The following is a 24501-nucleotide window of genomic DNA, read 5'->3' as shown; positions in this document are numbered from 1 at the left end:
TAAACTTTACAATTTTACAAATAAAAAATAAACAATAGAAATTGCACATTACCACTTATTCTCTTTCTTCTCCTTTTTCTCCTCTCTTCTTCCCCTTAAAATAAAAACTAGAACTTTCTAAGCAACCAAACAAAGCCATAATACAAAATAAAAAATATATAAAAAATAAAAAATAAAAAAGAACAAAGAAATAAATAAATAAAACACACAAAAAAACTCACTTTTGAAGGCCTTTCCTATGTCTTCGAATCTCTAATCACATTCTCTTCTACATTTTATTTTTTCTATTTGAATTGTCATTTTGCTTAGGGGACAATCGGACGATGGATGGTTCTACAGTTGCCGATAAATTGTTGTTCATACTTTTATGTTTTTTTAGGGAAGAAGAAAATAAAATGAAGGAAATGGGTAAGGGGGGAAGAAAGGGATGACTAGGGTATAAGAATAGTTTGGGGAAATGACAAAATGAAAGAGCAGCTTTCTTCGTTTAGAAGAAATGAGAAAAGAAATGGAAATAAATAATTTTGAAAAATAGTTTTTGAGTCTCTGGTTTTTGTAAAACAAAAATCTATTTGGAAATCTAAAATGTTTTTAACTTTTTTTTTTAAATATTTAAAAAAATATTTTTTATATCTTGTGTTTTATTTTTAATTATTCTATATATTTGTATAAATATTTTTTAAAACAATTCCCAAGAAAATAAGTGAAAATGACAAAAAAATAACTAAAAGATATTCTTTGAATACATTCTGTGCTATGTTATTAAGAAAAGAAAATAGAAAACAATTTTTTGTTGTCAAATATATTTTTTGTATTTTTTGTTTTCGATAATAGAAAACTGTTTAAAAAACAATTTTCAAAGAGACCCTTAATTTCTTTTGTTAATTCTTATACTTTAATTTATAGGCTCAAGATAATATCGATATGATAATAGTACAGATATAGTAATAATGTTGTCATTAACATGATTAATTTAGTGAGATTTGATCCATTATAAAGGTTATGTATCCTAAAAGTTTTGAGAGAAAGCAAAGAGAGGAATTTTTTTTTTAAAAAAAAGATAAAAGGGAAATTTATAATTTTTTATTATAAAATATGGAAAAGCGAAGACTAAACAACAAAAAAAATTACTAAAAATATATGTCTTCCCCAATTTTTTTTCTCAAAAAATATTTTAGTATTTAAAAAAATATTATTTTCTTATATAACATTCAAATAAAAAACTATTTTCCTTAACATTTGTTTTAATATTTTCTTATGATTAAAAAAAAATACTCCAATCTCAATTCAATGAGAATATTTTGAAACTTGAAATACCAAATTTACTTCCATGGAGAATTGAAAAAATATAAAATATAATTTATATAACATATACTTTCTTATTATTTAATAAACTATTATTTCAAGTGTCATCAAATTACTTCTAAATAATTGTAAAAAAACCTAAAATTATAACACCTTAATCCAATCTATGGCTGCATTCTATTAAATTATATAAAATAAATAAAAATAAAATTAATTTTTTTTATTTTTGAAAAAGTAAAAACAGAACTATTTCATTTAGAAAATGCAGCAGAAGCAAAAAAAAGTCACTTTTCCGGTTTTCCTCCCTTATAAAAGAGAAACGCAAACAAATAGATTGCGCAGAATCGAGACTTCTATCGGAGAGAGAGAGAGAGGGAGAGAGAGAAAGAGAGAGTGAAGGAGGAGAAGAAGGGAGATTCGAGAGGCGAAGATGAAGACCAAGGGAGGCAAAGTCATGAACCCTACGGATGCTTATCGGAAAGAACTTCGCAAGAAGGAGTTGAAAAGGGTATTTTTTTTTTTTCCTTTTCCTTTTTCGTTTTTCTATAAGGGTTTTACCCTATCTCTGCTTGCTTTCCGAGAAAATCTTTGATGATTGCACTACCTATTGTTTCTACTCAACTTCGCTTAATGTCGCTCTCCGAGTTTTATAATTGCCACAACAATTACATAAACCTAAGATTCGAAGTTTTTCTCTGTTTCCTTAAGAAGCTAAACGGAGAGCTATTTTAAGCTACTTATCTAGGTTTGTGGTCAAAATGTACGAATCAGTGCCCTAATTTGTGTCTCTATTGTTATTCAGTGAAATTCCCCTTCTTTTGATTCAATTTCGTGTATTTGTGTATTAAAGAATTTTAATTATTTTTCTTTTACTGAATTTACTCAATTGAGGGATTTGATTTGGTTGTCATTAGCTGTGCCCTTTGCATTTATCATGTGTTTTGATGCTGAGAAAACTGGGAACAAGGGAATTGAAGTCTTACATTCAGACGTTTTTTCCCCGACAAAACAAAAAATTCATTTTAGCAGACTACCACAGCCCTGCAATACAAGGCTTGTTTACTGATTTTTTTCCCCCTTCTTTTTAATGGACTTCCATGAATCATCAATCTTGTATTCAGTGCTTTTGTAACTCCTTGTTTCTGTTGATGATGGTCATGTATGCATTGTCTGAATTTGTATTCATACACTTTTGACATTATATTGTATTTCTTTAACAGAACAAGAAAGAAAGGAAGAAGGTGAGAGAGGTGGGGATTTTAAAGAAGGACCCTGAGACACTGAGGGAGCAGATTGATAAGTTGGAAATGATGAGTAAGTTTTATCTATTTGAATTGCTTTCATATTTTGAATGCCAAAATGTTGGTCCATTTTAAATCAAGCAGTCTATTCTGTTGAATGATGCAATTTTTAGGTGGAGCATTTGAAGCTTCAGTGTTCTGATTTTGGCACAAAAGGAATTGGTGAATGTACTGGAAAATAGGAGTATTGTAGGAAATAATTCACAATAAGGCTTCAGAAAGCTAACATGGAAAGTTGGGTGAAGCTTGAGCCTCTCAGGCAACTTCAACATGTAGGCCACCTGCCCAACCCGTTTTATCACCTCGAATGGTCCATCATACTTAGGAATTAGACCTCTCTGCCTTGTCTTACTACTGATCTTCTTCCATATCTGAGGAGTCAATTTTCTGGAATAGAGTTAACAACAGTCAAGAGACATCTGCAGCATCAAAACCCCATTTTCCTTTTATTTTTCTTTTCCTTTGATTAAGACAAAAGTATAAAGGAAATCCAAAGCTCAATTGAATGAAGATATCCTTCACATTCAAAACAAACATGTTCACATTCTGGAAGATCCTCTGGTCTTCTTGCACCAAACACACCAAAAGATGCAAAGTGGGGCAAACTACCAAATGGCTTTATGACTTACGGCCCTGCCTTTAAAGTTTAAACCTAGTAAGAACTTTTAACAGGCTCAGAAACATCCATGAAAGAACTCTAGAGAAAGAGAGAGAGAGACCCAAAGTTTCTGACTTATCTCACAACACAAACTTCTTTACCAGAAAGTTTCCTTTCTCAAAGTTCCTCAAAGGTACACAGAAGAATGTAACCAAAATAAGGCATTTAACTTCCAGTTTCAAAGGGATTGAAGCAACTTGTCTTATCCATTCCTACTAATTTAAGGGCTCAACAGTTGTAGGAAAAAATTAAAGAAATAAAAGAAATACATGGACTTCAACTCCATAATAAAACAATCATAAAACCTTATTGCAAGGGCTGGCTTCCGATGCTTCTCCTCACCTAACTGCTCCACTTAGTTGCTGCCCAAGCGTCTTTAGTCCTTATTAACTACAATAAAGAAAATTAGTGGAAGGGATCCTTTCTGCTGAAGAGGCTACAACTAGAATGGTTGCTGTGGACAATGATACACACGCTTTAATTTCAGTCAAAATACCCATGTCGACACAATTCAACAAGGTATAGGTACGAGATCCATGTCGGATAAGGATATATTGCATCGGATACAACTATTTACCTACATTATCTCTTTTTTAATTTTTTTAAAAATTAAAGTTATATTGCTTCCGATACATTTATTTCTCTCTTTATATATTTCTTAAATTTTTGAAAATTATACTAGATAACAATATAAAATAAATTATAACAAAAAATAAAAAAATTTTAAATTAATTTCTAACTCTTGTAACCAAAGTGTTTTATCTCTTTCTTAATTTTTTTAAATATAATGAAATATAACAATTATTATCATATAGAATTTAAAGATAAATATAATAATTAGCATCTTATTAAAATAGAAAAGATATAATAAATATATTTTCCAATTACAATTAATCATGTAGTATTATGATTTATACTACTACGCTTATATTTAGTGTTAATTCATTATTAATTAATGACATATCCAAGTACCCACACCCATAATTGAGACCCTTCTCAAGCGCATTATTGTGTCATAAGATTTTGGGATGCAAATGATCTGACATGTAGACATACGCTGCACCCACTTTGTGAAGAATGAAGTATTAGGTTTCTTTAGGGAGTTTAAGGAGTTCGAAAGAAGTTCAAATGTCATGTTTTAGTTTTGATGGTTTTGAGTCCTAACAAAGAGGGTTCAAAGGACTTGAAAGACTTTAGGCCCATTAGCTTGGTTGAAAGTCTGCATAGGTTCCTAGCAGAGGTGATAGAAAACAAAATTAAGAAAGTGTCACACTCACAACATGCCTTTGCAGGGAGGAGCCAAATTTGGGACTCGATCCTTATTGCAAATAATGTCATTGATTCAAGACTAAGAGCTTTATAATTTGATATTGAAAGGGCATACAACCATATTATAATTTGATATTGAAAGGGCTTATAACATGAACTTGAGCCAAAAGTGGATAGGTGGAACAAAATGGTGCAAATCCTTAACTATATTTTTAGTTCTTGTAAATAGGACTCCGGTTGGTTTCTTTCAAAGCTCAAAGGGTTTGAGGCAGGTGGATCATCTCTCCCTATTTATTTGTCCTAGCTCTAGAGGCTCCTAGTTGTCTTTTGAAGAAGGCAGGAGAGAAAGGTTTCATCTTGAGTTTCAAGGTAGAAGGGAGAAGTGCAGAGAGGAAGGAGGTGTCTTATCTCTTATTAGCTAATGGCACTCTTAAATGTTGTAATGCTAGCCATGGGCAATAAAGATATCTAAGTTGGACTCTAATGTGATTTGAGGTAGTTTTTGGGCTTAAAATTAATTTAGAAAAAAACAAGCTAATTCTAATGGGGGTAATGAATGTGGAAGTGTTGGCTTCTATATTGGCTTGTAGAATGGGGGTGCTCCCAACCACATATTTAGGTCTCCCTTTGGGTGGCTCTTGTAAGTTGACTTCAATGTGGCATGTGGTGGAAGAGAGGTTTCAAAGAAGGCAAGCAATATGAAAGAGGCAATAGGAAGACTCACTCTAGTTAAAAGTACTTTGTCAAGTCAATCGATTTATCACAAGCCCTTGTTCATCATTCTAAGAAAAGTGAGTTTAACGCTTGGAAAGATTCAAAGAAACATTTTGTACAAGGGAGCACTAGAAAAAAGATGGTACATGAAGAAGAAGAATTGGGGGGTGGGCATTTGGCATTAGGAATCCGTCCGTTCTCATCAAGACCTTGCTCAACAAATGAAATTGCAAATTCACAACTTTGTAAAAAAGGGTTACAATAGGGAAGTTTTGGGAAAAAGAAGGGGAATAGTGTTCTTAAATCTTGTCATATAAGGGATAGTTATAGAGTGGGCATGTGGAAGGTAATTAGGGAAGGATGAGATGTCATTAAAACCATATCTAGTTTCGTGGTGGGAGACGTAAAGAATGTAAACTTTTTTGAATGATAGGTGGGGTGGTGATTCAACCCTCAATGATTATTTTCCCTTTCTGTTTGCTATTGCTACTTCAACGGATTCTTAGGTAGCGAATCTGTGGGAGCGTTTAGGAAATGGGATATTAGAGTCCTTGGTTCAATAGACAATTTCATCACTGAGAACTCGAAAGAATGGAGGAATTTCTTTTAAGGTTTTAGGAGAAAGCATTAAGTAAGAAGGATGAGGATAGGGTGATCTATTTAGAAACGAAGAGCGGTAATTTCTTAGTTAAATCTCTTTACTCTTTTTTATTGCTAGGGAGATTAGAACCTTTTTTAAGGCATTTATTTGAAACCCATGAAGTGTCAACGAAAGTAGGATTCTTTGCATGGGAAGCAACCTGGGACAGGATCCTCACCATAGATCAATTGAAAAAGGGTTAAAGACCTTTGTAAATAGATGTTTTTTGTGTAAGATGAGGAAAAAGCAATAGACCACCTTCCGATTCATAGTATCCCACCAAGAATTCTACAACAGCTAATTTTCTCATTGTTTCAATTAGAATGAGTGATGTTGTCTTTTTCTAAGAGGGTCCTTTTAAGTTGGCATGGATCCTTGTGGGAAGAAAAGAAAGAAAACATGGAAAGTTGCCCCTTATGTGTGCTTTGGACTATTTGAAAGGAGAGAACTAGCAAGTCTTTTGAAGATATGGAACAAATGGATCAAGCAATAAAATACTCTCTTTTTTTCTTTGGGTTGGGGGAGAGGAGTGTGTCAAGGTGGTCTTAAATATAGCAAAAATGTCTATGGTAGACTTGGTTGATTGATTTGGTTCTTTGTAAGGAGAGGTCTTTACTACTTTTTCTCTAATATTGCGTTTTTCTTTTGGTGCTTGTATTTTTTTTTTTTTTTTGATAGACGAAGACAACTTGAATTGAAAAGACGCTATGCACCCTACGTTTACAAGTAGTATACAAAGAGAGCCAAAACAAGGTTGCAAAAAGAAAGAAAAAACCTAGATAGGTAAAAAGCTAGTCAACATGCCAATCACCCAAAAAATCCAAAAAAGAGGGAGAGTCTAAATACAAAAACTGTTGAGACCACTGTAGAAAAGACCAAAAAAAGAGGTTCCTCAAGTAGGGATCTGACATCTCTTCCTCTTGGAACGTTCTTCGGTTTCACTCTCCCCAAATACACCAAAAAAGACAAATAGGCGCCAATCTCAAACTACTCTCCTCTTCTTCCCTAGCCCCTTAACTTTCCATTTTAGAAGCAGATTTCTCACTAAGCCCGAGAACACCCACACCACACCAAAAGAAGATAGCAACAAAGTCCATAGCTCCCTTGTCTTACCACAATGAATGAGAATGTGGTCCACTGATTCCTCATCGTCTTTACAAAGGCTGCACCTGTTGACCTTGGACCAACCCCTCTTCATTAACATGTCTACTATTAAAATTTTTCCCCAAACTGCTTCCCATGCAAAAAAAGAGTTCTAAGAGGGCGTACGATGCACCATTTTTAATAGCCTTTGTTAATATATTTTGCTTACTTATAAAAAAAACTAAAGAAAATGAGTGGAAATGTCTCAATAATAGGCCTACTATTACACTAGTTCTCTGAAAACTAAAAAATATATTGTTAGGGGCCACCATTAAACTCATCAATCAAGAAAAAATCACATCATTGCCTTTTACAATAGCTTCCTAAAAGGATCCATGACTTTCCCTCACACATTTAGTCTTCCATTCCCTTGTTCACACACATACTTCCACACTTCATAAATTATCCATTTTTTTTTTTACAAAAACCTCCACAATCATTCTCTTAAAAGAGCTAGATTCACAAAGGGATGATAGTTTGGCGCTAAAACCACAAAAACCACTTTCCTAAAGGACCTTGCTTCATAATCAAAAAAATAAAACTTGAATCCCTCTCTAACTCAAACTCAAAAGAAGACATATTGAAACTTTCTCAACCTTCTACTCAATGAAATATAAATATGGTAAAGGGGCACTCAAAGTACTGCACGTCAATGTCCTCCCCCTCCCATCCTCCTTTTCATCTTTAGGAAGTTAAAGCCTTTTCTCCACAACCATAACAGATCCTTACACGCAAGGTCAGCAGCTGAATAAATGAACTTACACTACCTCACCCATCGAATCAACTCATTAGCATTTCTAATCGAATTAACATTCAAGCCTTCTACCTATTCAAATTACAAGATAATTTTCCCCAAATACCTAATGGTCAGCCCCACTCTATGGCAGCACAATGGTCAACAGTGTGTTTTTATTCAATCTTAGCAACCCAATTTTTTAGCATTGCAGTTTGAATTCAGAACTAATAAATTTCCACGTAAAATTTGGGTTTTCTAGTTTAATTCTATAGTTGATGGAAATTAGTAAGTAAATACTATGCTCAAGAACTGGTGGAATCCACTAGAGATGCTGGGAAAAAAGGGTGCCCACCCATTTAGATTTGGTGTTTACATGGCTAACAATTTGTTTTACAGAAGGAGCCATGTAACATTCAGGAAGCCACTGTCCTCATTGCATCATTATTGCAGATTGGAAACTGGATACTCATGCCCTGTGTTATGTCATTTATGTAATCTGTCCAATTCAGAGAAAGCTGGGAGTTTTTGTTTGGTAGCTACAGCAAACAATAAAATTTCTTATCAAACCTTCATAAACATGAATCTGCTTTTTTCAAGTTTTTTATTTTTCTGGGAAAAACATCAGCAAATTGGCTCAAGACAGTAAAACTAATGCCGAAGTCCATTACAACAGTGTCAGAATTGTGAGATGTGCTTGCAATAATTCTCTACTTACAGAAAAATATGGTGCAGGGTAAGTGGGTGTTTGTGATCAATCTGCCATTATTATCTCATCAGATAGCATGGTGTTGTATGCTTTACCTTTTTGTGCAAACTGCTCAAAAGTTAATTGTAATTGATTCTGTCAAAGCACTAGAATTGCCAACCGAATATGTTTGTTCATTATGTGTGTGTAGAATGACTATTGCTTAAGTGGTCATTGTTCAAAAAAATGATACTGGAGCTACAATTCAATCTTTGATTTTGGTTTTTGCTTGCTTTTATTTTACATGGACACGGGCCTTGCCTTTTCTTTTGTTCTTCAATAAATTTGTTTATTCATTAATAAAACAATTTGGTCTTTGAAAACAGCGGCAGTACATGCTCATAAAAATAAATAGTAAATGGTAAAGTGCTTATGGTATGTATGTCCATTGGGAAAAAAAAAGGTGCTCTGTGGTATGTATGCCTCAAGACTTTTAAAGATGTTGCATTGGCCCCTAAATATTTTCCTTCTCGCCTATACTGGACATTTTTGGTATGCTTCGTGTGAACTGTGCTACACCTCCCTTTAGGCATTTTTAATATATGTTCTCTTTTGCCTAGCAAAAGAAAAAAAAAAAAAAAGGCCCTTCAATATTTTGTAGTTAATTCTTTGCTGTGTTGGTCATTAGCCATGTGGCTTGGTTGGGCAGCTTTTCCATTCAATTTCATCTTTGTTATTAATTGGTGCAGAGGCAGATGGTGCTCTGGACAAAGCAAGAAAACACAAGAAGAGGCAACTTGAGGATACACTGAACCTCGTCTTAAAGAAAAGAAAGGTAATGGCTATAATATGGTGGGTCATGCTTTACTTGGAATTTCTACCTTTATATGTTATGTTACTCATGCTATCACATTTAGTCCACAGCATGATTAATTCTGTGACAGGCCTAAATTTATGCAGTCTAATCCCCCTTAAAGACAGAGTTACCTTTTTAAGGAAAATATTGCAAAAACAGATGATGATATATTCTCTCCAAAAAACCCATTAATTATTTAAGCCCAAAGAAGACAATATGTCCAAATGATTGTCCAAAAGATACAAATTTTGCTGGGAAGTGGGATTTTGGATATCTTTAGATGTAAAATGTCTTTACTTGCCTTGTTTTGATATTAGTTATTTTTCTTCCCTTTTTTGGTAGGGAGTTTTGTTTACTGTTTGTTAGGTTGGATAGATCTTTTTAAGGGTGTTTTAGATATTTTTCTTGTATTCTTTATTCCTTGTTTTTTGCCTTTAAATGATCTTGTGCCAACGGGGTGCCAAACTGTTATAGAACAGTTCTTCAATACTAATGAGAATTTCTTGTACTCTCAAAGATACTGAGAAAGAATAGGAGCTCAAGCATCTTGCTTATAAGGATCAAAATATGGAGATAGTTAGGAAACCATGTGAAATTTTGTTTCTAACATATTAAATGATGTGGAATCAAGGAAACTTTCTGACAGCACTTGTGAAATAAGGGTGAATGAATCTATCTATTTATCTATCTATATATATATATATTTCCAAAATAAAAAAATAGAGAAATGGAAGGATGATATGGGATTTAATCTATTTATCCTCTTCTCTTTGGACATCAGCTAGTGCTTTATTTGTGGGCACCCCTTTGAGCATTAAATTGTTAGACTGGAACCTAGTAAGCATATCTACTAGGTTGGTTGAGAAGATACTCCCTACAGGGATGCCTCCTCCAATGGGCAGCATGAAGTTGAATGTATTGAATGCTTCATGGGTAATCCAGGACAGTTGGGGATTGGAGGAACACTTACGGATCATCATGGAACATTAGTGAGAGCATTCTCTAAAAATGTTAAGGGTCTGGCTATTGAGGCAGAGATATTAGGGTTGTTGGAAGGCCTAAAGCTTGCTAAAGCTGAGAGTTTATCCAACTTTCTAGTAGAGGGGGATGATGCAGTAGTCCTATCTTGGGTAAATAAAAAGGAGATAAGCTTGTGGATGTTTGATGGATGAATGTGCCTTCTTTTTTAGATAGGTATGGCTATGCCAAATTTTTTATATTACTCTAGAGTTGGGGTGTTCATTTTTCTGGATCCTTGGACAGCAAAAACATATGGTGGATATGTTAGTGAAACGAGTGTTAAATTGTAAGGAAGGTATAAATGCAAATAATCTTAAATGATTGAGAAGGGAAATGGCAAATATTTATAAAAGAAGTTGGAAGGTTGATTCTGTGTGTGCTTGTATGTAAGGTTCCTCATTAGTTTTGGTTTTTTTTCTGGTCTAGTCTCTGATGTTCAACCTTCTTGTATGTGCTATTGTATATTCAACTCTTATGGCTTTATATGTTTCTGCTTTTTGTTGTTGTTTGGATTATTTTTTATTGCCAATCTTCTTATCCCGTTGGACAGGAATATGAAGAGAAATTGAAGGAGAAGGGTGAGGCCCCAGTTATGTTCAGGTGAATAAGCCTCTCATGATCTATTGTCTGTGCATGTGGTGGAGTTTCTAAAATGTGATTTTCTTTGTTTCTTTTTCAAACTATTGTTTCCTCCTGCTGTAGTCATTTGGGACCTCCTAGAAGACGGACAACTGCAGAAGAAGAAGAGAGAGTCAAGCACCCAAAACCTGAAGTAATTTTACCTGACTTGTGCTGGCTATATTATCAAATGCTTATGCTTACGTAAAAAGTCACATTTACAAGTCTCTTATTGTAGGACTCTGTTTATTATCACCCTACGCTGAATCCTACTGGGGCCCCACCACCTGGAAAGCCTCCCATGTTTAAATCATCAATAGGTTTGTATAACTCAAATATTGTCTCCTCTCTCTCTTTTTCTCTCTCTTTCATTTTGAGTTTTTGGCTTTGGACTGCAGGACCCAGGATTCCCTTATCAGCAGCTTCATCGAGTGGTGCTGCTTCATCCTCAATGACAGATTCAGAGGATGCTGATTTAGTTGTACCCCCTCCACCTCCACCACCTCCCCCATTGCCAGATACTGGTCATCTGGAACCTGGAGATAGCTCTGTTATGCCTGCTTCCTTGCCTCTACCTCCTCCACCTCCAATGCCGCCAAAGCCTGCTATGGCAGACTTGGGTGCATTGCCTCCACCACCTTTGCCACCTCCACCTCCTGGTCCCCCACCTAAAGAACAGGTCACAACTCACCCTTCACTTCCTCCGCCTCCACTCATCCAACAGTCTTCTCAGCCACCTCCACCTGGTATTGGCAGGATGGAAGGGGAGAAGACTCAATCTGCAACATCTGATGATCAAACCTCCAAGGAGCCAGTTCAGGTAAGCTATTCATCATTCCCTTTCTCAGGATGATATTAATAGTGAACATGATAAATGTTCTGGTTTAAAGAGTTGGATTGTAAAAGAAGAATTCCTTGGATCAGATGGGATGACACATGCAAGTACTTGTAAGAAATTAAATGAGTATAATTGGTTGCCTTTGTGAGGAAAAAATATGTATTTGCTTGTCTGGTCCAGACCCCAAAACATAAGACATTACAAATTACTGCCTAAAAAAATAGCAATAACTTCTCTCTCTCTTTCTCTCTCTCTCATGTAGGTCCCAACAGTGCTCCCTCCACCTCCCCCACCACCTGGCCTGCCGCTGAAGTTGGTAAGCAATCAGACTGAAGGCACACTACCTGAATCTGACATCAATAATCCTTCAGGCACCAAGGAGATCCCTATGGTCCCTCCTCCTCCTCCTCCTCCACGGCAACAGCCTCCGGTGCCTAGACCTGGCCTGATCCCAACTTTGCAGCCTGATGTATTATCCCCTGGAATTTCACGTTTCCCTCCACCCCCACCTCCACCTCCTGGACTTCCCAGCCAAGCTGCTCCCCCTGGAATCATGGTCCCTCTAATTCCAAGGCCACCTTTTGGACCTCCCCCAATGATGAGACCACCACTTCCACCTGGTGCTGTTCCCACCTTACAAGAAGATGATTATGCTGCAATTAGACCACCGATGCCACAGAAGCCATCATATGTCAAATCAGCTGCATCAACTGTTGTTAAGAGGCCACTAGCTCAGCACACTCCGGAGCTTACAGCTATGGTGAGCTCTGTTTTCTCGTATGCTTCATTTTATGCTACAGATATAATTATATATTTTGTTGGTTTATAAGTGTACATCTGCTGTTTGGTGCTGCATTTTATAGAGCATGTATTTACCATTTTCCTCTCACTCTGTCTGAAACTGAAATTAGATATCTTCATTATATTTAGATGCTTATGCCCATGTCTGCTCTTGCTAATATTAGCCTTTTCTGTTGTCTGGTTTTCAGGTTCCTGCATCTGTACGTGTGAGGAGAGAGATTGCTGCTCCAAAAGCAAAACCAAAACCATCCGTTTCAACCATTTCAGCAGTGCCCGGGCAAGCAGCTCCTTCTGTTGTGAAGCCAGAGTTGGTAAACCCATCAGCAGCCGCAGCAAGGCCACAGAGCATTGACGACTCATACATGGCCTTCCTGGAAGACATGAAAGCGCTTGGTGCACTTGACAGTTGAGCTGATTGTAACCAGAGAGCTGTATCTGACACAAGATGACAGACATGCTATGAAAGCAAACAAATGTGTACAGGCTTATTGTAGAGGACGTTGGCCCCTTTGAGAGAAGAAATGCTTCATTGTCAGTAGCCTTGACGACCTTTGGCTGTGTCTTCCTGGAAACTCCCTTGTATTAAGTAGTAAATTAGTAAATCCGTTTAGCAACTTTTTGAACCTCATTCTTGAAATGGTGTAACTTTGGGCTAATTTTCTCTAGTCAACGAGAAGAGAGCTGGGAATTAATCACACTAAAATTACTAGAATTTTTACCATTCCCTCTTTTTTCTCTGCTCTGAATTGCTTCATTGTTATGGAAAGTCTCTGAAGAGATTTTTCTTTCATCTAATTCCGAAGAATGATGAATATATGTTTTCATCATAGTGGACTATGCAGCTTTTCAGTTGAAAATGCCAACGAAAGTATATTCTTCTGCTCCATTTCTAGTGCCCTATTTCCATTTTAGTCGATTCTGCTACTGGTCAAATCTTAAATGGTTATAAATTTAGGCAAATGGACAGACTTCAAAAGCCACAGCAAATGGACGGACTCCAACATGTGAAGTCCAAGTTTATACATAGAATAAGTCAAATGTCAGGCAGGAAAAAGTGTGAAAACATCACCCTAAAACCCCGACTTTCTTTATTTCACCTCGGGAGTAGATTCAAATGGGTCAACTCCTCTCTAGGTGTCTCCAGACTCTCCACCAACTGATATCCCCTCCCTTTCACATTACATTGAGGCCGGCCCTCTTCCCTTCCTCATCTATTACCTGACCATGTAAATTCTATCTTTCCATTGTTTCATTTGATCTCCATAGCAATCCTCACATGCATCACCTCTTGGTAATCTTTATCTGATTACGAGACCACACCGTTTTCACTCTATCAAAAAACAATTTCAAAAAGTATATATGGTATATACAAGCTACGAAACTTAACAGCAGTCAGAGCTTCTCCTTCAACTAGAGCATGTGAGTATGGTTTGACCCATTTGTCATTTTAATGTTTTATGGCAACGACAGTGACTGGCATTCATGATAAGGACATGCGAACCTGATACTAATCCACAAGAACTCTATATTTGAATTAAATATCCATATCCTTCGTCATTTCTTTCGTTTTTATCTTCTGAAATTTGTGCCTCACCAGTCAGACGACTTTTATCTTTTCTGATAATAATTCCAAGTGGGTTCTGTTCATTTGAAACTCTTGTTCCCATTTGGCTTTGATTTGGGTCAATTTTTTAAAAAAATGAATCATGTGGGACGCAAGATATATTGATGTTTGAAGTTTGAACCAACCAACCAAGCTCCATCCAGCCTGGTTTTTGAGAGGAACAACCGGTTTCTTTCTCGCCCACCTTTATTAGTGGGTTTTAAAATTACGATGAAAGTCAACTATTTAAATTGCCAAGTTGATACCTCAATCTTAAAGTTGTTGGTGATTTTCAACCCATGGAGTTGAGAAAAAAGTCAAATGCTTGAGAGACAGAGAGGCAAAGAGAGTTAAGATACAATTCTCCTTTTTTGGAGGCTGAGATTGATATGAACAAGAACCAACACTGTAGGGAGATACAGAAGGGGTTGGTAATGGGTAGAATGTTCAAAACCCAGAGAGTTTTGTGTCTGTAAATAAAATTTTTATGTGTCTTGCAGTCGATCTGATAAAACAAAAAATGGAGAGGTATCTGGGCTTCTTTTAAGACCCTTGCGGAGGGGGTGTTTGTGAGCATTTGTTTTTTCCTGTCTGGTTGGTATGATGGGTGGGGTTCTTACCATTACCCTCCTCTTCTGTACCTTGCTACTTCTTCTTGATCCTTCACTATCACATCCTTTATGTACTGATTCAAGTGCGTTTTGATCTTTCACTGTCTTGTTTTTTCCTTGTCAGTTCTGTGCAGTTTTCATCAATCACTAATGTGCTTTATTAGCAATTATCTACCTGTTTCCTTAAGTTTTTTTTTTTCTTCTTGGTTATAGGAGCACCTTTTACCCTGAAGACCCCCTTGAACTTTTGTCCTTACAATGGAAGTGTATGCTGCAACTCTACTGAAGACTTGCAATTGAGGAAGCAATTTCAAGCAATGAACATCTCTCATCAAGGCTGTGCTTCTCTTCTGAAATCAATCCTTTGTGCGGTAATACTATATATAATTGGTATTTAGGAAGTAATTTACGTGTTGTATTGAACATTGACATTCCATCTTACATCCTAATTTACTGACCTTATTCTGAATATTCCATAAAACTATGTAATTCTAATGCTTTTTTTTATTACTCCATAGATTCATAGGCTGAAGGTCATATTTGATAAAGCGTCAATGGATGGTTACAGTAGGTAGAGGATTTTCTGTTCATTGTTTACTTTGACACAAATTACTTTCTTCATACTTGCTTTGTGGTACCCTCCAGAGGACTTCAAAGTTATTGCTTGCTGAACAATTTTTACAACTTGGGACATTGTTGTCATATATTTGGGGGAAGGGACGGGTGTGGTTGAGGGGAAGAGTGACTGGAAGATATAATGCATCCATCTTCTTAACTTTTATTATTGTAGTTATTGGAAGATTTTCTGCAATTTAGATGCATGCTTTATGAATAAATAACAATTATGCACCATAAGATGTGTCAAAAAAGAGTTGGAATCTTTCCACAATGATTCAAAGTTGATTTTTTTGTGCCACTTTTCAGTAATGAAATGCAGCTTCAAATGAGTTTGTGCACTATCCATGTAATACGTGATTAAACTGGTAGTCTATTTTAGTTTTTGCTTCTGGAAATTAAAGCGGTATTATCCGACATATAGACAGAAGGCACCTCAAATAGATATAAATTGCTTGGTTTGTGAACTCATGCTTCTTTACAAGCTTCCAAAATATATGATGCACCTAACTACCAGCCATGGAGTATTTTCTATTCATCTCTGTTTTTTTTTCACCTGTTTTTTAATGTGTTTTTGGTGAATGTGCTCTTATCTCGGAAGTATGGTATATGGTACAAATGTTGTGTATTCCTATGCTTTCATGATAGAGTAGAAGGAAAAGAGTAGTGGAACATGCTAACTAATCTAAGTCCATAGTTTCAGCTTTGTTGGTACTTCTGTTGGTTCATCCACTGAAGAACGTTCAGCCAAATGTTGATTTTTATATTTAATATGATTTACAGAGGTGTGACCAATTCTCAGCACAACTATTTAGAGGTGATTCCATATCCCAACCTGTTCCTGTGCTTTGCAACTCTACTTTTCCACTGAATACATCTCAGTCTAGCTCGGCATTGAATGGCTTCTGCTCAGAAGTATGGGATACGTGTCAAAATGTATCTATATTGAATTCTCCCTTTGCAACCTCACTGCAAGGTCAATCTGGAGTAACAGCTGGTTCCAATTTTACCAAACTGATTGAACTCTGGCAGTCAAAAACTGATTTCTGTAATGCATTTGGTGGAGCTTCTATTAATGGATCACTATGCTTTGATGGTGGACCAGTTGTACTGAATAACACTGGCACTCCAACCCCTCCAAATGGATTGTGCCTAGAGAAAATTGGAAATGGATCTTACATCAATATGGTTGCCCATCCTGATGGGTCCAACCGTGCCTTCTTCTCTGACCAACCTGGTAAGATTTGGTTGGCAACTATACCCAAAGAGGGAGCAGGAGGAGAACTGGAACTTGATGAAGCCAATCCCTTTCTAGATCTAACTGATGAAGTTCATTTTGATGCTGAATTTGGAATGATGGGCATGGCGTTTCATCCAAATTTTGTGCAGAATGGCCGCTTCTTTGCTTCATTCAATTGTGATAAGATTAAGTGGCCAAGATGTTCAGGAAGATGTTCATGTAATTCTGAAGCGAACTGTGATCCTTCAAAGCTACAGCCTGATAACAATGCCAGTCCATGCCAATATCATAGTATTATCGCAGAGTTCACCACGAATGGTACCGCATTGCAGGCTTCCTTGGTACACACCTATGGACACAGAAAATTTTGTGGTTGATATGTTAAATTCATGATTCTCATTAAATCTTGATCTTTTTTCCAGGCAACAGTTGCCAAACCATCCGAAGTGAGAAGGATATTTACTATGGGCCTTCCATTTACATCTCATCATGGAGGACAAATTCTCTTTGGACCAGATGGGTATTTGTACTTTATGATGGGGGATGGTGGAGGGTCTGGTGATCCTTACAATTTTGCCCAAAACAAGAAATCAGTTCTTGGAAAGATTATGAGGCTTGACATCGACATCATATCAAGTGAGTACCAAGATGGGAATGGTTACACACATATATTATTCTTTATCTTCATTATTAAAATAATAGATTGAGTATTGCATATTTGTTTGAAGGCATTTTTTCAGTCTCTGTTTCTCATCTATGTTTTTAATTGATGTTTTAACCTGTCATTTACATTGCTATTTGCTTGCTGATCTGAGTAGAAGAATACCCTGCCATTATTTTGGTTCTATTTAAAGCATTAAGAGATCTTATGAAAACCTCTTCACAGTGATGATTTACTTTGGTTTGTAATCAATTTATTCTGGTGAAAATCTGCAGCAAGAAATCATTAGTTGTTCCAATAATTTTTTCAGCGTTTCACTCGCTTCTGCCAAACCACCAAAAGAAATTTTACACTTTTTGTATGATTCCTTGGTGCAGTTTTCCATTTTCATTCGAGTTGATTCTTGTCTTGTTTCCAGAGGTATAGGTAAGAGGAAAATTTTCCCATTTCAATTCTCTTGATTCTATCCGCAGGCACTTCTGGCATTTATGTTTTGAAGGGACCTTACTGGCTTTTTCTTAAAAGTCCTTTTGCTCCATTCCTGTCCTTCATTATATCTGTTCTATCTTCTCTATATTAGTGGGTGCTGATAATATTATTGTCTGGCTAAAAATGTTTTGATGAGGTAGCCTTTTCTTGGAGAAACCCTTATTTGAACCTAATAAATTTCGAGGCTGTCATAATCCTTCTAGTGAATTCTCACAATCCTGGATTCACAATTTAACCTGATTCTTGGGACTGTACACCACTTAGGATATGTTTGTTTTGGTGAAAATGACATCTCTAAGAGAAGGGGTCATTTGCTATTGGATGAAGCTGTTTCACCCCTGTGTTAGCAAATGCATTTTGAAGGAGTATAGAAAGTTATTTAAAAAAATTTATGTTCCTTTACTGCAAGCACACAGGGAAAAGAGGCTTTGCAATAACATTTCTAGGATATAGTTTCCAATATCACCATGCCTCACCCTTAGTAAGAAGTTCTGCATGGAGAACATATAACCCAGCTACAGTTTGGTTACTAGTGGTTTACTTTTCCAGTTCTCCACATCCCAGCCTTAAAAATATCGTTTCACTAGAAAAGTTCTTACTGGAGCCTATATAGCACAGATATAGTTTGGTTCCATCATACAGAAGGCCCATAATCCCAATTGTGTTATCTGCCTATCAAAATAAATTGAAGTTATTCATTCACCTGTGGTCTCCTGTGAATTTATGATAGTGTGGTAATCACAGGGAAACACTTTGTTCTAGCTAACCCAGCAAGTCAGGAATTCTTTCTGTAATTTCTTTTGTATTTATTATAAGCAAACAGAACATAGATTACAAAAATGGTTAAAGAAAGGAAGTGTCATCTTGATACACTGGAAGTATACATGGCACAATGAACTAAGCAAAAGAAGAAAAATGGACAAAGGGCCAGACCAAGGGCCAAAACAATGGGCTGTAGGCCTCCCCCACCATATCAATGAAGTCTGGAAATGATGACTCCCTCCAAGAGAATTCCTGGACTAAGAAAACAAAGATTTGAGGAATATGTGTGATTTTACTCCAGCATCTCCAATCTTCAAATATTCTACAATTTTGCTCCTTCCAAATGCCCACACTTCCCTTCTTTTCTCACCAAACTGCATTTTCAGTAAGCCAAGGACGCCTTTTCTGAATAGGGCAAGCATGCAAGGAACACCAAAGATAGAAAACAATTAGGGTCCATGGGTTATGAGCCACCACACTGTTTAGCCAACCCCTAGTCTCCTTGTCCCTTCCAACATTTCCTTTTTCTCACTTAATATGTTCAGTAGTAACTAACTAATATATGTAGAAGTGTAAATCCTCTGGGATGATTCCTACTGCTCATCTTTTCCTGGTGAGAACTTATCTTGATGCCCTTCTTGTCCAAATCAACATTATTCACTGATGCCGAACAACTAAAATATTGTATTCTTTCAAGCTTTCAGTGAAAGAAATAAAACTATTTGGAAATCTAAACAATGGAATAAAAAAATGATGAATATGGAAACTGACCTTTTTCTCCTTACATTCAGTGAATCATGTACTATCAAAAAGTAGAGTCTACTTGCTCAGTTCAGTTCTTTTACATGTTACTTTTCTTTTGTCATACATGGAACTTGTCACATGTTTCCAGGTGCAGCAGAAATAAGTAATCTTAGCCTATGGGGAAACTACTCTATTCCAAAGGATAATCCATTCACTGAAGATGAGGGATTACTTCCAGAAATATGGGCCATGGGATTAAGAAATCCTTGGCGTTGCAGTTTTGACTCGGAGAGGCCTTCTTACTTTATGTGTGCAGATGCTGGACAGGTTTCAGATCATTCTCTTCTAATTTTCTTCTTCATTGGCTAGTTATTTTATCATTACTATACTAAGATATTGACCTGATTAATTTCTCTAGGACCTCTTTTTAAGGCAATGTTTGCTCTTCCCAATATCATTTCATCCTTGGTGAACTCTAAGAAACAGGGTTTCTGTCCCTTCTATGTGTCACAGAGAACCCATGGACTTGCACATGTCGTCCATTGTTAGATCTCCATTGTCAAGTGATAATTTTCCTGAATAGATTATGTAGCAGATATGCTCAGTTGTTTCACCAAGATGTTATTCTTTTACTTTGAACTATTATCACCAGGAAATTTCTAAATTTTTTGTGGGGAAATAATACAAAGGCAGGACACAGGGGCACCTAACGACAAGCTATTAAAAGGCTCAAAAAGTCCCTTTCTTGACCTTCTACCCACCACTATTTTGATGATATTACATTCTATTTAGCATCCAAAAGAATATACATAGAGTTTTGGCTCTTGGAAGTTCTCTTGGGTTTTCACTGCAGATCTCTTTCATTGTAGGTAGTGTGAAAATGTCAAAATAACGTTTCAAGCTGTAAGTGTGACATGATAAACTAAGAGTATGAAAGCATTTTCCAATATTTGAAATGCCTTTTTTTGGTCATTAGTTTTCTTTCATCCTGCAATTTTGAAGATTATTTTTGCTGGTAAATATCTGGTTCACAGAGGTGCAAAACCATCATAAGTAAACTTTGAATTCTTTTTTGCCTTTGGGTTCAAATGGAATTACATGGTTCTTTGTAATCAGCATGCCCTTGCATCCTGTGATGCATGTTTGGTCATCCCATGTAAATTGAATTATCCCTTCGAGTTTTACATAGGCTTCTAAGTCCACCATATCTCTTATAAGATTAGGACTTGTTTAGAAAAGGAGTTCAATAATCATCTCATTTTTATGGTGATGCCTATATTATATATGCTGCACAATGGATTGGCTTTGATTCCATGGGAAGTCTAAGATGGAAACTGATCTTCATGCCATTAGTTTCTGAATTTAGAACATACTCAAAACACTTCAACTCATATATCATTACTATCCTGCAGGATGAATATGAGGAAGTAGATATCATCACCAAGGATGGAAACTATGGCTGGCGTGTTTATGAGGGCCCCAATCTATACACTCCTCGAGAATCACCTGGAGGAAATACATCTGCAAATTCCATAAATGCAATTTTTCCGGTGATGGGTTACTATCATGATGTAAACGTGAATGAAGGATCAGCGTCTATCACTGGGGGCTATTTCTATCGATCAATGACTGATCCATGCATGTATGGAAGGTGAGTAAGCTTTTTGTCCTTTTAGTATGGCTGTGGGTGGCACCTCAGTGCTTGATTGTGTGCATGTATGTGTGTGTGTTTTCCTTTTCCCTTTTTTTTTTTGTGGGGGTGGGGGGTGATGGGGAGAAGAATTTGAAGAGTATGAGTAATGATTTTGTGAGGACTGGTTTGACAATCTGAAGGAAAGAAATTCCCATTTTTCAATGTAAAAGCATTCTCTCTTAACACATGGCCCTCAAAAGTGTAGGCTCTCATGGACAGCGAACATTCATCTTAGAAAAAACATCAACTATTACTAACGTGCTAGTGGATTTTCAGGTACTTGTTTGGAGATTTATATGCCCATGCCATATGGGCTGGCACTGAAAGCCCTGAAAATAGTGGGAACTTCACCATGAGCCAGATTCCTTTCAGTTGTGCTCATGACTCTCCTATACAATGCAGTTCTGTGCCAGGATCTTCTCTTCCGGCTTTGGGTTACATTTTCTCATTTGGGGAGGACAACAATAAGGATATTTTTCTCCTAACAAGCAGTGGCGTATATAGAGTTGTTCGTCCAAGTCGCTGCAATTACACTTGCTCAAAAGAAAATGCAACTGCTACTGCAAGCCCAAGTCCTGCCCCATCCTCACCTTCTTCACAGGTAAGTTGGTTGAATCACCCATATAAGATTTTTTTGCTACTATTCCCATCTCTGTCGTTTCTTGTGCTGTTTTCTGCCTAGCGTGTTGTAATGTCTACTACATAGAATGAGGGTTTTGTGTCAATTACATGAGCTTCTTGTAACATGGAACTCCCTTCTCATTCTTTCGATTTTGGGAACTGATCAAATGATGTATCAATTGCATTTGAAATTTTGGCTTCTGTACATGGTAAACTCTCTGGCATGGTTAAAATCCTTCAATGCCAAGACTCATATGAGTTGTTCAATAGGTTGTGGAACACTAGCAGGAACATTAACGTCTTCATTTAAAATGGGAATATATTACAAACCTTCAATGCATACACTAACATTAACCAAAATTTCTGAAGCAGCATGAGGCATGTCCTGATACTTGGTCAGCATAAGTCACGGATCAGGGTTTCAAACAGCATAGCCATTCTTTTTGAAGAGGTGGAGTATAGAATGACCAAATCCATAAAACTTTACAAGTTAAATAAGAAACAAAGATAGCAGGATTTTATTTGTTTATTTCATCAACTTCTTGGTGTGCTAACTGTTTGAAAGTGTCTCAGATCTCTAATTGATATGAAAATTTATTGTATCGTGTATTTTATATATTGGTATTTTCTTGTGAGAAGATGCAGTTAACCCAATTGAAAGAACCCACAGGCGATTATTATCCTTGTTAGGAATGTTATATAAATATTACAAGTCATGAGAGGAGAAAGTGGTGAGATAAAGATGGGCATGTAAAACCTATATAGGAAGAGATATCATCCAAGGACGTAGACATGATTGGTTGAATCATTTAAAACCTCGAATTAGAGCTTCCTTCTGCACAACACTAACTATAATGACTGCTTCTGTGCAAATATGTAGCATCTAAAAAATATTAAGATGACATCTTCACCCATTGAGGATTACATGCTTCAAGGACTTGGAAGGACCACAACTCAATACCCTTCACTTTTTTCAATAAATGCAGAGGATTGAAACCTCTGCCTGCTCAACCTCTACAAATGCCTTTCATTTCAAACGAAAAAACAGTCATCATTGAACACATATGAATTGCTTCCACTTTAATAATCCACACCACAGAAGCCCCTCAATCCAACCAGTGAAACAGAGCATCAATGGTTAGTACAAAATGCACATGGCAACAGTAAAAAGAATCTGTGATCCATTTAGAATGAATCTATTATTGGAATGAATATGGAGGTACGGTCCTTGGAGGGAGGACTTTATTAGGGATAAGTGCAAACTTCCCAGTTGTTATGATGAGGAAAGCTCAAGAAATGTTCCCTTATTCATAGACATTAATGATAATTTCTCTATGCCTATTGCTTATTTGTTATTGATAAAAGCAAAAGGCTGGAGGGGACCCCTTGTTATTCCACAAGGAGAGATTCTCTTCAAAAATTGATATGTAGGAAATTACAAATTAATTCAACTTTTGGTACTTTGACTAAAGAAAAATATTTCTATCAAACTCCCTTACTAAACATTGAATATTTATAATAAAACTTAGGTTGTTAGATGATGGTTCAGATGAATATGGATGAGATTTGGATATAAAATTATAAAATCGAAGATGTACACAAACATAATGTGTTAATTACATAAGGGATATTAACCGATGAAATTTAAAACCAACGGTGACACTAAGCCTCATAGGGTGTGACTAACTCTGTAATTAAAATTTTATTACAAGTCACTTACTAAAAATTTGATATTTTCTTATCAAAATGATTGAAAGAAGATAAAAGGAGAGAGAATTTATACCACAGAATCTGAGGTTGCCTCCTAGGGTTTCTCTGGCAAATTGCATCTTCACTTCAAAAAATTCTCGAGTCTTTGAGGAGTACTCTCCTAAGATTTGCAAGGTTTGATTCATGGAAAATGAAGGGAAAAAAAAAAAATCCACATATCATAATGTAATCATCTGAATGTATATTCCAAAAACTCACTTGTTTCAGTCTGAAGCCAGTGGATCTTCCACATGTACTTGCACTCAAGTTTTTCACCTGCAAAAGCAACCAACTTCCCCACACATCTTACAATATGATATTTACATGCATCTTGGTTAGAATTCCTACTCTCCCACCAGAAAGAATACAAATACTACTACTGCAGAATTGAAGTATTTTACCAGCAGGAAAAATTTTCCCTTTCAGAAGAGAGAATCTGAAACTGGAGATATTGCTCTAATATCTCTTCAAATAATCAATAAATATTATAAGCTTTTCCATAAGGATGCATGGAAGCAGCCTTTGCATGTGTTTTTGAAGAAAGACTGGTTCTGGAAGATTAGAAGTAGCAGCATCTGATGTCTCAGGGAGATGAAACCTGCTTAATCAATCACAGCTCAAAGCAGGTGCCATCTCTCCTGGGACACCAGCCCTCTCCCTCCCTCCCTCCCTTATTGCTCTAAGATCTCTTCAAATAATCGATAAATATTATAAGCTTTTCCGTAAGGATGCATGGAAGCAGCCTTCGCATGTGTTTTTGAAGAAAGACTGGTGTCTGGAAGATTAGAAGTAGCAGCATCTGATGTCTCAGGGAGATGAAACCTGCTTAATCAATCACAGCTCAAAGCAGGTGCCATCTCTCCTGGGACACCAGCCCTCCCTCCCTCCCTCCCTCTCTCTCTCTCTCTCTCTCTCTCTCTCTCTCCCTACCTATTCAGTCTTGCGCCAACATTTCAAGTGGATGTTGGATGTGACCCGGGATGAAAATATCATGATATTTTTTAATATTACTGTATCATACTTGCATTAAATTTTTAATTGAACTTGGGTTTAACATGAACAAACACACACAGAGGGGGGTGAATATTTTCATTTTTAGTAGTTTATTTACTACTGACTTGGGCATCTG

General features: G+C 36.4%; 2 protein-coding genes and 1 long non-coding RNA gene across 4 annotated transcripts; 2 read left to right on the top strand and 1 right to left on the bottom strand.

The window, feature by feature from the left end:
* Positions 1-1598: 1598 nt before the first annotated feature.
* Positions 1599-13470, top strand: LOC100251842 (protein EARLY FLOWERING 5). Its single transcript, XM_002269035.4, has 9 exons — positions 1599-1813; positions 2526-2619; positions 9201-9286; positions 10878-10927; positions 11030-11099; positions 11184-11265; positions 11344-11765; positions 12046-12543; positions 12773-13470. The coding sequence occupies exons 1-9, from the start codon at positions 1736-1738 to the stop codon at positions 12992-12994; spliced, it is 1602 nt and encodes a 533-aa protein (XP_002269071.1). The 5' UTR covers positions 1599-1735; the 3' UTR covers positions 12995-13470.
* Positions 13471-13696: 226 nt separating this feature from the next.
* On the top strand, positions 13697-21864 carry LOC100255214 (HIPL1 protein). 2 transcript variants are annotated; one of them, XM_010665125.3, is made up of 7 exons: positions 13697-14003; positions 15012-15169; positions 16197-16994; positions 17076-17289; positions 19458-19636; positions 20722-20960; positions 21279-21864. In XM_010665125.3, exons 2-7 carry the CDS (start codon positions 15116-15118, stop codon positions 21682-21684), a joined length of 1890 nt encoding a protein of 629 aa, XP_010663427.1. In that variant the 5' UTR covers positions 13697-14003; positions 15012-15115; the 3' UTR covers positions 21685-21864. The 2 variants fall into 2 exon arrangements, with proteins under 2 accessions (XP_010663427.1, XP_010663426.1); XM_010665124.3 differs by lacking the exon at positions 13697-14003 and adding an exon at positions 14175-14881.
* Positions 21865-22268: 404 nt separating this feature from the next.
* On the bottom strand, positions 22269-24295 carry LOC109124296 (uncharacterized). The gene is made up of 2 exons (XR_002032259.2): positions 23592-24295; positions 22269-23493 (listed from the first exon to the last, which is right to left on the bottom strand). It is a non-coding gene; the product is annotated as an uncharacterized LOC109124296 (long non-coding RNA).
* Positions 24296-24501: the final 206 nt, after the last annotated feature.

This window comes from Vitis vinifera, chromosome 17, assembly GCF_030704535.1.
Source record: "Vitis vinifera cultivar Pinot Noir 40024 chromosome 17, ASM3070453v1".
NCBI classification, from domain to species: domain Eukaryota; kingdom Viridiplantae; phylum Streptophyta; class Magnoliopsida; order Vitales; family Vitaceae; genus Vitis; species Vitis vinifera.
This window is presented reverse-complemented; position numbering and strand designations above follow the sequence as displayed.